Source organism: Hylobates moloch, unplaced genomic scaffold, assembly GCF_009828535.3.
Source record: "Hylobates moloch isolate HMO894 unplaced genomic scaffold, HMol_V3 SCAFFOLD_18, whole genome shotgun sequence".
NCBI classification, from domain to species: Eukaryota; Metazoa; Chordata; class Mammalia; order Primates; family Hylobatidae; genus Hylobates; species Hylobates moloch.
In genome coordinates, this window is record NW_026652293.1 from 28268095 (window position 1) to 28285307 (window position 17213).

Genomic DNA, 17213 nt, shown 5'->3' on the forward strand with positions numbered 1-17213 from the left:
ACAGAGGTAGGCATCTTCCTTAAAGCCACAGAGCAAGTCCGCAGCAGAGCAGTCATCTGTCATCTGTAAATAGATCTGTCTGACTCTCTCTACGCCACCATCCTATCACTTTACGTACTCTGAGGAAACTGGGCCAAGCACAAGAAAGGTAAGAGAGACATAAAATATAACCCATGTCCTAAAGAGCTTAGAGCTTATAGTTTTACATAAAATAATACAGACAAGAGAAATAGAACATGTACAAATAACCAACTATAATGATGTAACCAAGTGTCAAAGCAGTAGAGTCAAAAAGTGCTAAAACAGTTCAAAATATCAACCACCTAAAGAGGAAAGGTACCTAGGAAAACAGGTGGACAAAATAACAATAAATAATAAAGTTTGAAAGACGGGTAAAAGAAGGCATTCTGAGAAACTGAGGATAACTGGTATAAATTCAGCAGAAAGAAAATAAACCAGCCTAGCGAAAGGCAAGAGGGCCTCTTTCAAGGAAGGGAAAACAACAAAAAAAAGAAAACTGAATAGTTAAGGTATGAACAAATTTGAGAGAGCCCTGAATGGCAAATAGTGAGTAAAGATTTTCAGCAGAGGAGAAATGGGATGAAATCGGTGTTTTAAGAAGGTTAATATTGCAAAAATAAATAGAAATCGCAGCTTAATTATATGAAAACAAGTAAATTCTTAAAACACAATTCTGCATCCCTGGAACCTCCACTACCTTATCTTATACCCACCACAACTATGTAGCTGTCCTGGATATGCACATAACTTCAACTTGAATGTGGTAAGTACATTACCACTAACCTATGGATTAGCTTATTTTGTTTAATCTGCTGTCACTGTTTCTAATTATTTGTATGACAGTAGAAAGAACTCTGGACTTGGCTCTTTGCTGTACACAGTTTCGTGGCCTTGGAAAAGTCATTTAACCTTCTAGACTTCAATTTCTGAATCTGAAAATGCAAACAGTGTATCTGCCTTGGCTACCTCAAAAGGAGACAAATATAACCTCTGGGAGGCTGAGGCGGGCAGATCACTTGAGGTCAGGAGTTTGAGACCATCCTGGCCAACAAGGTAAAATGCTTTCTCTACTAAAAACACAAAAATTAGCTGAGCCTGGCGGTGCACGCCTGTAATCCCAGCTACTAAGGAGCCTGAGGCAGGAGAATCGCTTGAATACAGGAGGTAGAGGTTGCAGTGAGCCAAGGTGGCACCACTCCACTCCAGCCTGGGGCAACAGAGTAAGACTCTGTCTCAAAAAAAAAAAAAAAAAGACAAATATATGTGAGAGGACTTAAAAACTGTCTAAATTTATAGCCATGTTGTCTAATCCCACATGGTAGGGCCTAACAGTACAAGAAATAACAAAACTTGATAAATGGTTTGGTGAGTAGAAGAACGAAAACAACACTGACTTTCTATTGGCTATCAAAAAGGATAGGAGGAATTTATACCACAAACACTCTGTCGATTAAAACTTTAGTATAAATAACGTTTAGTTAGTTATGATATCTAAACACTCACCAGTTTTCTCTTTTCTGATGAAACTGATCTTATAGAAGATGAACTAGTAGAACTTGCTGAGGTTTTTCTCTCTTTCTTGTCCTAAGAATGCCACAAAGAACATGAATTTTAAAAAGCACAAAATAAAGCACAGTATAAACAGAACTATTTCATCACTAATATTACAAATCAACATTTACATTCAATAATGAACTTCAGTGGGGAACAATGTTTACAGATACACAAACTTTGGTAAAAGGAAGGGGGATTCAACTAGAAGCCAGAACCCCTAAATGCTCACAAAATAGAGATGAGATGGGATATAGGTGTCAGAGCAGGAAGCCAGCTGATAGCTCAGATAAGGTCGTTGTGAGGTGGCACTGCCATGATGAGAGTCAGTCTTCTACAATGCAAAAGCACACATCCACTTATTTTTCACTGGATTCTGAATTCAACAGACCTAGGACAAACTTGTTTGAAGTACCTACCATGTACCAAAGACATTCTAGACAGTGAAGAGACAGGAATGAAAAAATAATAACAGTTCTTCACGAAGGTCAAAATCTAGTATAGGAATTTACAAATAAACAAGTAATATATTTAGTGTGTCAGATGATGCTACGGGAAAAAATAAAGCAGAGAAAGGAAACAGGAAGGGCTGGGAGTCAGGAGTGGGGAAGACTCGCCATTTTAAACAGAGTAGTCAGACCCCATGTACGAGCTGACATCTGAATGGAGACCTAAATAAAGTGAAGAAACAAACCATTAGAATATTGAGGGAAAGAGTTTTTCAACTCAAAGGGGATGCCAGCAAGGGCAAAGCCCCAGAGGCAGAAACATGCCTGGCTTGTTGGAACAGCAGCAAGGAGGCCATGGAGTAGAAAAACAAATTATGTCAGGAGAGTGACAGGGGGATGGGATGGGGAGAGGAGGTGGCTTTGTCAACCCTGGTAAGGATTTTGGCTTTTATTCTGGATGAAGTGGAAAAACACTGGAAAGTATTTAGCAGAGAAGTAACATGATTGTACTTATATTTTAATAGGACCACATTAGCTAGTGTATTGAGAACAGACTATAAGGAAGCAAATGCAGAAGTAGGGAGGTCATTTTGGAAACTATTATAATAATTTAGGAAAACAAGGTGCTTGGATCATGGACATAGCAGTAAAGGAGGTAGTCAGACTATGAACACCAGTATACCTCATTTTATTGTGGCTTGCTTTATTGTACTTCATAGATAATTGCATTATTTACAAATTGAAGGTTTATGGCAAGTCTATTAGCACCATTTTTCCAACAGTATGTGCTCACTTCATGTCTCTGTGTCACACTTTGGTAATTCTCACAGTATTTCAAATGTTTTCATTGTTGTTATATTGCTATGGGACCTGTGATCAATGATCTTTAATGTTATTATTACAGTTGCTTTGGGGCGCCACAAACTGCCCATATGAGACAACAAACTTCACTGATAAATGTTGCGTGTGTTCTGTTTCACCAATCACCCATTCAACAGTCTCTCTCCCTCTCCTCAGGCCTCTCTATTCCCTGAGACAAAAGAATATTGAAATTAAGCCTATTAATGACCCAACAATGACCTCTACGTGTTCAGGTGAAAGGAAGAATTATAAGTCTCTCACTTGAAATCAAAAGCTAGAAAGGATTACGCTTACTAAGGAAGGTATGTCAAAAGCCAGCACAGGCTGAAAGCTAGTCTTGTGCCAAACAATTAGACAAGTTATGAATGCAAAGGAAAAGTTATTAAAGGAAATAAAAAGCACCACTCCAGTGAACACATAAATGATAAGAAAGCAAAACAGCCCTATTACTGATAATGGGCAAGTTTTGAGTGGTCTGGACAGAAAATCCAACCAGCTACAACATTCCCTTTAGCCAAAGCCTAATCCAGAGCTAGGCCCTAACTCTCTTCAATTCTATGAAGGCTCACAGATGTGAGGAAGCTCCAGAAGAAAAGTTGGAAGCTAGCAGAGAGGTTGGTTCATGAGGTTTAAGGAATGAAGCCATCTCTGTAACATAAAAGTACAAGGTGAAACAGCAAATGCTCATGTAGAAGCTACAGCAAGTTATACAGAAAACCTAGTTGAGATCATTGATGAAGGTGGTTGCTACACTAAAGAACGGATTTTCAACACAGACAAATAGTCTTATATTGAAAGATGATGCCATCGAGGACTTTCATAGCTAGAGAGATGTCAATGCCTGGCTTCAAAGGATAGGCTGACTCTGGTTAGGGGCTAATGCAGTTGGTGACTTTCAGTTGAAGACAATACTTACTTATCATTCAGAAAATCCTAGGTACCTTAAGAATGATGTTAAATCTACTCTGCCTGTGCTCTAGAAATGAAACAACAAAGCCTGGATGACAGCACATGTGTTTACAGCATGATTTACTGAATATCTTAAGCTCATTGTTGAGACCTACTGTTCAGAAAAAAAAAAAAAAAGATTCCTTTCAAAATATTATTGCTTACTGGTAATGCACCTGGTCACCCAAGAGCTCTGATGGAGATACACAAAGAGATGAATGTTGTTTTCACGCTTGCTAATGCAACATCCATTCTGCAGTCCAGAGATCAAGGAGTAACTTTAACTTTCACATCTTATTATTTAAAAAATACATATTGCAAGGCTATATAGCTGCCATAGACAGTGATTCCTCTGATGGATCCGGGCAAAGTAAATTGAAAACCTTCTAGAAAGGATTCCCCATACTAGATGCCATTTAGAACACTCGTGATTCATGGGAGTAGGTCAAAATATCAACATTAACAGCAGTTTGGAAAAGTTGATTCCTAACCTCATGAATGACTTTGAGCAGTTCAAGACTTCAGTGGAGAAAATAACTGCAAGAGAACTAGAATTTGAAGTAGAGGTTGAAAATGTGCCTGAATTGCTACTATCTCATGATAAAACTTCAATGGGGACTGGGTGCGGTGGCTCATGCCTGTAATCCTAGCACTTTGGGAGGCTGAGATAGGCGGATCACAAGGTCAGGAGTTCAAGACCAGCCTGGCCAACACAGTGAAACCCCATCTCTACTGAAAATATTAAACAATTAGCTGGACATGGTGGCGGGTGCCTATAGTCCCATCTACTTGGGAGGCTGAGGCAAGAAAATCGCCTGAACCCAGGAGGCGGAGGTTGCAGTGGGCCAAGATCGCACCCCTGTACTCCAGCCTGGGTGACACAGTGAGACTCTGTTTAAAAAAAAAAAAAAAAAAAAAAAAGCTTTAATGGATTAGGAGTTGCTTTTTATAAATGAGCAATGAAACTGGTTTCTTGAGACTGATTTCTACTCCTGGTGAAGATGCACACTGTTGAAATGAGAACAAATGATTTAGAATAATATTACATAGGGTTTGAGAGATTGACTCCAATTTTGAAAGTTCTGCTATAAAATGTTATCAAACTGAATTGTATGCTACAGAGATCTTTTGTGAAAGGAGAGTCAATGTGGCAAACTTCACTGCTGTCTTAAGACGCTGCCACAGCACCCCATCCTTCAGTAATTACCACTCTGATCAGTCAGCAGCCATCAACATCAAGGCAAGTCCCTCCAGCAGCAAAGATTATGACTCACTGAAGACTCAAATGATCTTTAGCATTTTTTTAGCAATGAAGTATTTTTTTAATTTATTATTACTACTTTTAGAGATGGAGTCTTGCTCTGTTGCTCAGGCTGATGTGCAGTGGCACGATTCTCAGGCAGGAGGATCCCTTGAGCCTCAAACTCTTGGGATCAAGGGATCCTCCTGCCTGAGCCTATAGTATTTTTAAATTAACATATGCACATGTTTTTAGACATAATGCCACTGTACACTTAATGGACTACAGTATAGTATAAACGTAATTTTTATAGGTACTGGGTAAACGAAAAATTCATGCGACTCACTTTACTGCACTATTTGCTTTACTACACTGGTCTGGAACTGAACCCAAAATATCTCCAAGGTATGCCTATACATTATAAAAAGAAAGCTGATAGAATTTGCTGATAGGTGCAGGTAGAGCACGATCACAAGGATTTCAGCCTAAGCAACTCAAAGAATGGAATCACAATTTATTAAATTGGGAAAACGAAGCCTGGGTACCTGAAAGATTACAGTTTTATAAGATAAGGAGGAACTAGCAAAGGACACCGAGAAGCAGTCACCAATAAGGAGGAAAATCAGGAGAATATGGTATCTCTAAAGCTAGGTGAATTCCCTAGCAAGCAGACTCGCTTCGTGAAAGTGTTTCGAGGAGAAGGTGTAATCAGCTGTGTCACATACTGCTGATATGCCAAGTCAGATGAGATCTTAGAAATGACCAGTGGATTTAGCAACACAGAAACCACTGCTATAGGAGTTATAGAAAGAAAAAGTCTGACTAAACCTTTTTAGTTTAGTAGTTTTAAGTAGGTTTAAGAGGGAATGAGGGGTTAATTGCAAACAGCACGCCAGTTAGTAACTGCAAATGGAGATGCAGAGTATATAAATTACACAGAGTACTGTACGGCCATGCTTCAGTGTTGCCTTTCCAACTATTGCTATACCTGCGAGACCAAATTTGTAATCAGAAAGTTAGTAAGTAAGCAAGGAACAAACACCAAAAAGTACACTATCTGGAACTTCATCCAGGTCATGAAAAAGTCTTATGAACTAACCCGCCACCACAGAAATCACTTTTTTTGTGAATATTCACCTTTGCCAGATTAGTCTCTCATCTTGGACAGTAACACAGCATAAACACTCTCTAATACTGATGATCAACTAACCATACTATTCAGAGAGTATATAATGAAACCGATTACATGGTTTTTTGTTTGTTTTGCAGTTTTGCTTCCTGGAGACAATACCCGGCTCAACTAATGAGATATCCTAAATTTCATCTACCAAAACACTACTTCTTTTTTTCTTTTTTGAGACAAGATCTCACTCTGTAAGCCAGACTGGAGTGCAGTGGTACGAACATAGCTCACTTCAGCCTTGGTCTCCATGGCTCAAGTGATTCTCCTCCTACCTCGGCGTCCTGAGTAGCTGAGAACACAGGTGCACACCATCAAGTCTGGCTTTTTTTTTTTTTTTTTTTTTTTGTAGAGACAGGGTCTCACCATGTTGCCTAGGCTGGTCTTAAACTCCTGGGCTCAAGTGATCCTCCTGCCTCGGCCTCCCAAAGTGCCAAGATTACAGGTATGATTCACCACACTCAGCCCCAAAACACTTCTTAAGGTAGTGTCTGAGAGAACAGAGAAAGACATAGTAAGTATGTCTTCCCCACTATTAGCCTCAGCCACATAGCGCTGGCCATTCTGACTGATGAGAATGCAATCCTAGCCAATGTTGAGGAAATTGAAAAAGGAGAAAACATGGAAAATGGTTCAATGTTGAGTTATTGCTAAGAATGTGGGGATTTAGGGGGCTTAGAATTGAAGTCAGGAATACCTAAGCAAATTACTTACCTCTACATAACTACTCTCTAAGCCTCAGTTTCTTCATCTGTGTAATTGGAATAATAGTACCCACCTCATACAGTTGTGAGGAATATATAAAAAAATGCAAGTAAAAAACCGGAAAAGCAAATGACTTTTCCTGGATCAGCTGGGCAGAACAAAATATTTACATAAATCATTATAATAGTAAGGTGTATTTTTTTTCATTAAACAAAAACAAATTGAAATGTATCTCTAGGTCAGTAAATCAAAATTCTTACTTTTTCACCAAAATCGGGTGATGAGGTGGTGGTGTCTTTCCTCTGAGATGTCTCTTTTTTCCCACAGGATTCTTTGCTGGACATCCTGAAAAGCTAACATAAACATTAAAAATATAGAATTTTTTTGCAATAAAAAAGAAAATAGAAATTTGCCTTCTTTCAGTTATATAAAGATTGGAGTTTTACAATATGATCACTTTTTATTTATTTATTTTTTTTTTTGAGATGGAGTCTCGCTCTGTCGCTCAGGCTGGAGTGCAGTGGCATGATCTCAGCTCACTGCAACCTCTGCCTACCGGGTTCAAGCAATTCTCCTGTCTCAGCCTCCTGAGCAGCTGAGATTATAGGCATGTGCCACCATGCCCGTCTAATTTTTGTATTTTTAGTAGAGACAGGGTTTCACCATGTTGGTCAGGCTGGTCTCGACCTCCTGACCTTGTTATCCGCCCACCTCCCAAAGTGCTGGGATTACAGGTGTGAGTCACCACTCCCAGCACTATGATTACTATTTTTTAACCATTCCCAAGATGACAAGATTCTCTCATTATTCCACTTTTCTTCACTTACATTCTCCTTCAAAATTACCCACTCCTCTCCTTCAGCTTCATCTATCACCTTTCCAGGAATGAGTCTCAAACCATGCCTTGATCCCTGACTTCTCACTTAAGCATCAGATCACTATTTTCAGCTGCCTCCAGGACTGCTATATTCTTCACCACCCACACTTCAAAGCCAATTAGCCATAAGTTTCATTTTCCCAAAACACCTTCAGTCATTCATTGAACAAGACTTTGGCAAATCTCACGCTTTTTTTAAGTCTTTGTGTCATTACTGGTAAAATAGATAACCCATCCCCACAGGGTTTTTGAGGTACTCAAACAATGGATGTAAAATATATCTTGTGGCTGGGCACCATGGCTCACTGTAATCCCAATACTTTGGGAGGCCGAGACAGGTGGATCACCTGAGGTCAGGAGTTCAAGACCAGCATGGCCAACATCATGAAACCTCGTCTCTACTAAAAATACAAAATTAGCCAGGTGTGGTGGTGCATGCCTGTAATCCCAGCTACTCAGGAGGCTGAGGGAGGTGAATCGCTTGAACCTGGGAGGCGGAGGTTGTAGTGAGTCAAGATCGTGCCACTGCACTCCAGCCTGGGTGACAAGTGCAAAACTCAAATTAAAAAAATAATAAAAAATATATATATACACATATATATCTTGCATAGATTGGTACACAGTAATGTCTACATACATACTTGCTTGTATGGTTGTCTTTCTACTAGACACTGAGCTCCTTGAGTATGCTATATTAAAAACTTAGGTGCTCATTAATGCCTACTGAGTGAATAAATGAGTGAATTCTTCTTCCTTGGAATATTAACTCTTTCATTCTGAACCACTTCCAATTCACTCACTGTAGTTCCTCTGTCCACCTACCATCCCAGTCTCACTTTTCCAGCCCTGCTGTGGACCAAGTCAATACTGTTAGTGGATGACAGTATTGTGGACTATCCCAGAAAAACACTTATGTTTATGTTTATTCGGACAAATGTTTTATATTCATACTAGTGTGAAATTCCTATTGATTTTATGCAAATCAAAACATAAATGAGGGGAGACTTCATGTGCTGGCCAGTCTTCAAGATGGCTCCTGATGATTCCTGATGCTTGGTAATCACACACTTAATGTAATCTGCTACCACAATGAATAGGGCTGACCTGTGTAAACAATAAGATATTGCTACATAGTGGTATGTGGCTAAATCATATAAGATATCATGACTTCTGCCTTGTTCTGTCTTGGACTGCTCACTCTAGGGAAAGCCAGAGTGTCATGAGGACACTCAAACAGCCCATGGAAAGGCTTGAAAGGGAAGAACTACTGGCATCTTGCCAACAACCAGAACCAACTAACAGCCAGGCATGTGAGTGTATTACCTTTGAAGCTGATGATCCTGCACCCCTAATCAAGTGACATGACAGCAGCCCTGGCACCTTCACTGCAACCTCATGAGATCCAAAGCCAGATCAACCCAGAAAGTCATTTCTGAGTTCCTGACCCACAGAAACTGTGGAGTAATAAATGTTTATTGTTGTTTCAAGCTACTATGTTTTGGTATAACTTATGCAGCAGCAATAGACGAATAACATTATTTCTTTAATTCTTCAAGCATTGACGATTCCTTCTTCAGGATGTCTTACAAGCAGAGACCATGCTTAGAAATTCTTACAAAAATTCCCATAGAATCCAGATACTAAAATCTGACCCTTTTAATCTGGTTTCCACCTGGTGTTAAATGACATTAACATACGAATCTAGCTTTCAGTTAACCATCTAGTCATTTAGAAATAAAAAATCATCGTGAACGACAGTAAAAAAAAAGATAAAGAAAGAAATGAGAACAAGAATTATTGGATGATGCACAGATATAGTTAGCATTCCTATAAGTTACAGTCAGTGTTATCCCATTTTTAATTGACTGTTGAGCCATGAGTCAACTACACACTCAGGAATACTAGATAAAAGCTGTGCGGGACCATCACTAAAAGGGATTTAGGACTATAACTCACAGAAGCTCCACAGGGATAATCTGTTGCCATTAAACTGGGGAGAGGTTAAACACACACACACACCCCTCCAGATACATACTTCTTAACTATACGGGGAGGAGTTAACTTCCAGTTAGTGCTTCAAAGTGCCAAATAATCATGCTATCTCTTCCCCGGGGTTCTGAAACAAGTAGGAAACAAACAGACCAAGAAGATTGGCGTTTATCAACTTAATTAACTAAGAAAAGCTAACTGGAAGCGTGCGTCTTGTTCTTGAGACTAAATTGGGCTTCCCTCTCCTGCCCTGCTGCCTAGAAGGTTCGGACCAAGCCCAAGCAGGGCAGCCAGAAAGTTCACGTTTTTCTCCTTTCTGTCCCAGTGGATTTATCGCGGGAGGCAGAAGAAAGAAACAAGAGAGGCTCGAATGTCAAGTAGGCACTAAGAGTGAAGGGGAGAGAAGTATGGGGGACTGGAGACTCACTAGCATATGTTTTGGGGATCTGAAACGCATCAAAATCAAATGCCCCGAAGCTCTACCCACTCAGAGCTCTGCTTATCAAAAGCCTGAAAACAAGGCGAAATAGAGCAAAACAACTAATTTCTATCCACTGGCCACACCGCAGAACTGCTGATACTGGCAACATTAAGACTAAAGCAAAAATAAAAACAAAGGAAAACAGCGTTCGGGTCACGGTGTAGGTGAGGGTGCGAAATGAAGAACAGACCCTAATTCCAAGTCAGCTGGATGGACAGGCAAGCTCGTCAGCTGCTAGTAAACCGCCGCGGCCCGCGGGCTCCACACGAACCGACCAGACCCCAACACCGGGCAAGGGGCAGCCCCGGAGGCAAGCCGGGCCAGAACCACACCCTCCACGGAGCTGGCTCGTCCCCGGATCCGCCCACAGAGTCGCCCCGCCCAGGTCCGGGTGACTCCTGAGTTCCCAGTCCGGCCGGCCGCCCGCCCGCCAGGATACTTGGGGCGGGGGACGAGGGGGAACCTGCCCAGCAAAACGTCAACGCACCCCCGCAGTTCCTACCTTACCAGCGCCGGTGGCGGTGGTGACTCCGGAGCCCCAGGCCAAAGGAGAGGGACCCCCCCTCCCTCCCCCACACACACAGCCCGCCCCACCAACTGTATGCCCGCTGGGAAACGTAGTTCTGCGCCCGGATCCAGACTACTTACCCACCACTCCGCAGCGTTTGCTTAGATTTGCATTTACTTCCTCCGAGGCTTGAACTCCGGCCCCGCCCCAGACTGCGCAGTGTACCCTGGGTGCTGTAGTCTTTGTTCGGTTTGGTGGTTGGCCGGTGGGCCGGAGACGCACCGTAGAAACCGAACCCTCTTACCCAATTGGACGCCGTCCCCATTACGCTTGTGCGCAATTTGTGGTGGCGTCGTAACGCCTCGGGGAAAGGGAAGCGGACGGGCATCTGGAATCGCTGCCTCTGGCTTTCTGTTTTCTACTAACAGGATTTGGTCACTGGTTCTTCATCTTTTGTCTGTTGCACGCATCCCGCCCTCCCCACTTGCTTCCCCACTCCTTGGATCCAGCCCTGTGGGCTTTCACGTCAGTTCTCTGACCCCGCCGTGAGCCCCGCTCAGGGTCCCCGGGCGGCCCTGGAACGGAGGCGATAACTATGGAGAATATGGCGGAGGAGGAGCTGCTGCCCCTGGAGAAGGAGGAGGTGGAGGTGGCCCAGGTCCAGGTCCCGACCCCGGCCCGGGACTCGGCTGGGGTCCCAGCTCCGGCCCCGGATTCGGCTCTGGACTCGGCTCCGACTCCGGCCTCGGCTCCAGCCCCAGCCCCTGCCCTGGCCCAGGCTCCGGCCCTGTCCCCGTCCCTAGCCTCTGCCCCTGAGGAGGCTAAAAGCAGTAAGTGCAGGAGGCCCAGATCTTTCTGCTGCAGAAGAGAGAAAGTGCGCCTTGCTGGGAAGTAGGGGAGGCCCTTCACCGGGATGGTTTTTATGGGGCAAGGCAGGTTTAGGAAAACGGTGGGGAGGAAAGAGGGGCCCGTGTAGCGGCTAAAGCAGGGGTACAGAATGGGAAACGGCATCTTCATAAGCCTCGAGGATGTCACGGTGAGGGATATGCGGAGGGCAGCAATGCTGCAGATAGAAGGAAATCATGAGGTTAAGGGCTTTTTCGTAAAAGGGAATCTTTTTAAGGTACAAAAATAGGAAGTTACACATAATTTGGTAGTTTCCCGCAGTCCAGTCTGCCATGGTTAACTAAGTTCTTTCAAATGTGACATAGTAACTGAGGCAACCTGTTTACGGTAGTAGATCCTAGCTGCCAACATTTCTAAACCATTACTGTCAACTAGTTTTTCTGCTTCGACAGCCATAAGGAGATGAGTTTTTCTCATTTCAGTTTTCTTTTCCCCCACTAGCAGCTTGCTTCCGAAGAGATTTTGAGGCTGAATAGTAGTTTAGGAAAGAATCGACTAAATTTATGGTATTTTCCCCCATACATAAATACCAATTGAGTTTTGTACTCCATTCCATCAGAAATAGACTGTTGAGAATTAATGGCCCATATTATTGTGCTTCTGAATGTGCCTGCATGTTTTCTAAGTGGTGGTTTATTGGACCATATAGGAATTTAAAAGATTGATGAGTAACACTTTCTTAAGGATCTTCTAACATTTTAAAATGTAAGGTCTAAGAAAGACATAATTTAAGTTCTCTTAACATTTAGTTTGTGGTCATAAATTGACCTTTATGTGCTTTCTGAATTGGAACTTAAAATAATCTTTAATTCATTATTTTTCCTACTTCTAGGCCAGTTTTGAGTTTAATATTTATAAAACATGAGATAGTTATAGATATGATTATTTTGCAGTTTTGAAACAACATACAAATTGTTACAGATTTCAGAGTAGGGCTAATCACAGGAAAGACAAAAGTCAGGATGCTTCAGGTAAGCCCCTTCTCATTATATAAGATCAGAGCTTGTAGGTACAAAATAAGGTCAGTTGTTTCTTCAACTACAGTGGGTAGAGATGGGGGAGGCATGGGGAGCTGAGAAGGCTCCACTCTCCTAAGTAGCCTCCTACCTCACTTCCAAGTTGTATTTGTTTATATTAGTCAGAAGTAGTTCAGCAGCTTCAGGAAATGCATGCATTCTCTACCTCCTCACCATCAAAAATATGTTAAACATAGAAAAGACTTATCTATATATTCCAAAATTTACAAATATGTAATTTGAAGAATGTATACTATATGGGAAACTGAAAATGCATTAGTAGGACAAATATGTAATGATTGAGAAGTCTGAAATGCATTAGAACTAATACCTATATTAATCACATTTTAAACATTATTTTTAGTTGATCTAGTTAGTCCTTTGCAATCAGTCATAACTAGGTAAGATGAAGATAGCCTATCTGAAATAGAATTGAAAATTGAGGAAAAAGTAATAGAATAAGTTGTAAAAGACCTTCCTAGCATCTTGGAGACATCTAATTTAACAAGAAGTTTGCCTGTTGACTTCTGGATTAATAGTGTGTTACAAAAAGCAGATTGAGTATTTTGCATACAGATTGTCTGATACGCACTATCTTAAACCAGAAGGTGATTTCAGAGATGTTTATAGGCATATCATGCATTTTTAGACAGATCTTCAAGAGTTTCTTCAGTAGTAGACCACAGGATTTTTAGTTTTCTAACTTAACCAAGCTCCTTTCTCTTATTTTGTGCTATTTAATAGAATAATTTCAATAGGCACGTCTTTATTGATTGCTGTTTATCTTGTTTTACATACGCAGATCTTTGAACTCTGGAACCAAAAGCCTTTATGGTTACAAATTAGATAGGTTAGTTTGTACACATGGATTCATTTCTGGAATATTACTGTCTGACCTAGCAAAAGATTTTTATGAAACATGAAAAAGTTTTACCTGTTTATAGAAATTATATCTCATTATAACTCATTTGACCAGTATCTGATATAGGAAATTAACCAATATTGTTTGTTGCTCCTTTAAAAATAAGGTGAATAACCAGGCACCAGCCTATACTCCCAGCTACTCTGGAGGCTGAGGCAGCAGGATTGCTTGAGCCCAGGAGTTTGAGGCTGCAGTGAGCTATGATTGAGCCACTACATTCCGTGGAGGCTGGGTGACAGAGCAAGACCCATCTCTAAATAATAATAATATGAAAAATTACCTTTTAATAAATTTGAGCAGGAATGTCTGATAGTGCTGAATTGGATTCCAAAATTATTGACACAGTGTGCTACTGCATCCAAAAAGTCTAACCATTTTTTTAACTTCTTGTTTAACAAACTTTAGTGCCTCCTGTCTGCAAGTTACTGCATTAGGCACTTAGCCATCAAAAAGATGAACAAGAAATAGGCCTTGTCTTCTGTTGATTATTTGTGGAGAAAGCGAACAAGGACACAAATTATACAAATGGGTAAACAAATGAACTGATAGTGAAGCTTGGAGAAGAGTAGGCAAGAAGGTGCTAATATCAAGAATTGAATTTTAAAGTCTCAAGGTTTTAAATTGTATAACCTAATAACATAATATTAGAGGGCCCTGTGGTTTATCCCACCATCTCCTGTCTCCTTGGGCTCTTTCCCCATCAGTTTCTCCTAATCTTAATATATATTCAGTCCCCACTTTGTAATTGTTCCTTTCTCTTAGAATGCACATATATTCAGGTTCCCCATACTTAAAAAAAGCAACTTATAGTCTGATTCGTTTCCTTTTTTATACCATCAAAGTTCTCAAAAAAAGAAAAACCTAATTTTCTGTATTTCCTTTCCCCTTCCAATTCTGTTTCTACTCTGAAACGCCTCACTGAACCTGTTTTCTTAAAGGTCACCAGACATGCTTTCTTGATCTCTACAACTGTTTGTGATATTCAGTGTTGAACGTTTTGCGTTTATAGACTCTTCTCCCTTGGCTTCTGCATTATCTTGATTCCCTTTACCATTTATTCTTTCTGAATCTACCTTCCTGATCCCTTCTACTTGATTTTTCTTATAAATATCTACATCTCTCATACCTCACTACCAGATTATATCTATCTGTAATAATCAGTAGCGGGTTCAGCAACAGATAGGGAATGTATCCACTACTCACCCCAGTCAGAACATGTTACACTTATTTTAGACTTATTCATGTATTTCCAAATTTAATTTGAAGAGTGTGTAATGCTTGAGAAACCTGAAAATGCATTAGTGGGACAAATATGTAATGATTGAGAAATTTGAAATGCATTAGAATTAAAATATAAATCACATTTTAAAATTAATTTTACATAGCCTAGTTGTTTGAAATCAGTCATAACTAGGTAAGACTGGGTCTTGGCTTTTTCTCTTATTTTTCACACTTTTTTTCTTAGGCTTTCTTATTTATTCTCATAGTTTCACCTAACATGTTACTTACGATTTGTATCTCTAGAATCCCTCATGAGCTCCAAAAACAAATTGCCAGCTGCCTATTGTACATTATTGCTGGAATACTGTACCAGTGGTACATCAAACACACCATGTCAAAAACTAAATTTTCCTTTCTCTTTTCCTCTTCCTTTCTGCCAAAAGAGTTTCTTCTATCTTGTTTGCTTAATATACCATTATTTTCAACCACATAAACTCAAAATCTTAGAATCATCTTTGATTTTATCCTTCACCTTTACTTCTCATATCCCAAGTTCTGTTGCTTATTTTTTTTACCTTCTATTCTGTCCCTTCCCATTGCTAATTTTCTCTGTTACTGATCTTTGGTATTACTGGCAGAGATAGCCTCCTGAAACTCATTCAGATCGTATAATTCACTTTCTCAAAAACCTGCAGAGACTTACCATTACCTGAAGAATAAAGTTCAAACTAATGCATAGAATTTATGTTTTCCTTGGTCTGTACTGCATCCTTGGCTGCACATATTTCTACTGACTCCATCCCCCCAAACATACCATATTCCAGCCAAGGGTCAGGTGGCATGGTTGTATGTTTTGTACCACATGCATTTGTTCATGAGGTTACTTCAGTTCATGAGGCCAGTTAGCAAATCTCTACTTACTAAAATTCTATTCATACCTGAAGTCTCAGTCAAGTGGCACTTCAATAAAGACATTCTCAGAGTTACTTGTTAAACTTGATTACTCCTTCTGTATGCCTGCATCATACTACATCTAGTGTTCATTTCATCCTATCTCATGATAGTTAGAAGTTGACATATTGCCTTCTCCCTCCTGATTGAAAGTTCTTTGAAGATAAAAAACATGACTTACGTTTCCTTCAGTATTTTGTATAGGACAGAAACATTTTTCATGGAATTATTTTGACTAATTAGATAAAATTTTAAAACTATACAATGGGGTCTCCCCCCAGCTTTTCATTCTAAAGCACACTTGTTATTTTATAAACCGAGTTGTGGCAGTATTCCCCATCTAGGTCTATAACACCGTGTTATAGGAAATAAACTTCTATACGATGTGATCAATAAAAATGGAACTAGAATACAAACTGTTAAAGCATGATCTTCTCAATTTTTTTTTTTTTTTCAGAGAGACACATCTCGATTCAAAGGCAGCTTGCTGATCTAGAGAAGTTAGCTTTTGTAACTGAAGGAAATTTTGACTCTGCCAGCTCATTGAACTCAGATAATCTTGATGCAGGTATTTCCATGTTTGGGTTTTTTTTTTTTTCTTAGTTTCTAATAATTTATCATCTTTCAATTCACAAAAATAAGTTTGGTAAGAGTAGACTTGTTTATTCTTACTGAACTAGAACAGTGGTAAAATACAGTTTTTTATTCAGGAAATTGGCAACCGTGTATGTGCAAAGTTGCTATGGAAATAAGTTATTTTACAGCTCCTCACGAAAATTACAATTTCACGGATGTCTAGGGGCTGTCTATTCAGCAAGTTAGGAATGGCATTTGGCTACAAGTAACAGAGGTCCCAAAAAACAGTGTCTTAAGAGGTTAATATTCTGTCAGGTAAATGAAGTCCCAAGATAGGCAGTTTAGGGCTGGTATGAGAGTTCCACGTTACCAATGCCCCACACTGCTCTCTTTCTGCTCTACTCTCCTTAGTGTTTGGTTTATATCCTCAAGATCACTGACTGCATGGTTTTTTAGAAGTAGGCAGCGTAAAAATAAAAATTGTATCTATACTCTATTGTACTATATGTGAAAAATATTTGTTGGATTAAAAATTATTAATATGAGCTGACAGGTATGTAGGTATAAGAGAAAAAAGAAAAAATTACTAAATGAGTTATTATCGATTCTTGCTGTATATTTTATTGCTTTAAACCTGAATTTGAAATTTAATTCTTTCATCTATACTATCAAAGTTATTTGAGATACATTATATTTCTAATTAAATAAGACATTTTGATGATACATAATCTTTTTGAGAATATGTTAATAAAGAAGGCAGAACTTGTAAATTCAGTAACGGATACGGTGGCTGTAATTATGTGCCCAGTCT

At 39.9% G+C, this 17213-nt stretch overlaps 2 protein-coding genes across 10 annotated transcripts in view; one reads left to right on the forward strand and one right to left on the reverse strand.

The window, feature by feature from the left end:
- Positions 1-11018, reverse strand: part of SWT1 (SWT1 RNA endoribonuclease homolog) — a 141460-nt gene extending 130442 nt beyond the window's left edge. For 3 of the 7 annotated variants that reach the window (XR_009210684.1, XM_032137263.2, XM_058430369.1), the window contains exons 1-3: positions 10951-11018; positions 7216-7308; positions 1525-1605 (exon numbers count right to left, since the gene is read on the reverse strand). Coding sequence is in view for 6 of the 7 variants with exons in the window: in XM_032137263.2 (XP_031993154.1) it covers positions 1525-1605; positions 7216-7299 (165 nt within the window). In the remaining variant the exon portion in view is untranslated. Of the gene's footprint in view, positions 1-1524; positions 1606-7215; positions 7309-9155; positions 9287-10492; positions 10611-10804; positions 10825-10950 lie in introns of those variants that run through there. The other 4 variants (XM_058430367.1, XM_032137262.2, XM_058430368.1 and 1 more) reach the window with 4 other exon arrangements.
- The window catches only part of TRMT1L (tRNA methyltransferase 1 like), a 39980-nt gene continuing 33362 nt past the window's right edge, over positions 10596-17213 (forward strand). Inside the window, exons 1-2 of one of the 3 annotated variants that reach the window (XM_058430370.1) lie at positions 10596-10687; positions 16284-16394. Coding sequence is in view for 1 of the 3 variants with exons in the window: in XM_032137268.2 (XP_031993159.1) it covers positions 11406-11640; positions 16284-16394 (346 nt within the window). In the remaining 2 variants the exon portion in view is untranslated. Of the gene's footprint in view, positions 10688-11112; positions 11641-12601; positions 12688-16283; positions 16395-17213 lie in introns of those variants that run through there. The other 2 variants (XM_032137268.2, XM_058430371.1) reach the window with 2 other exon arrangements.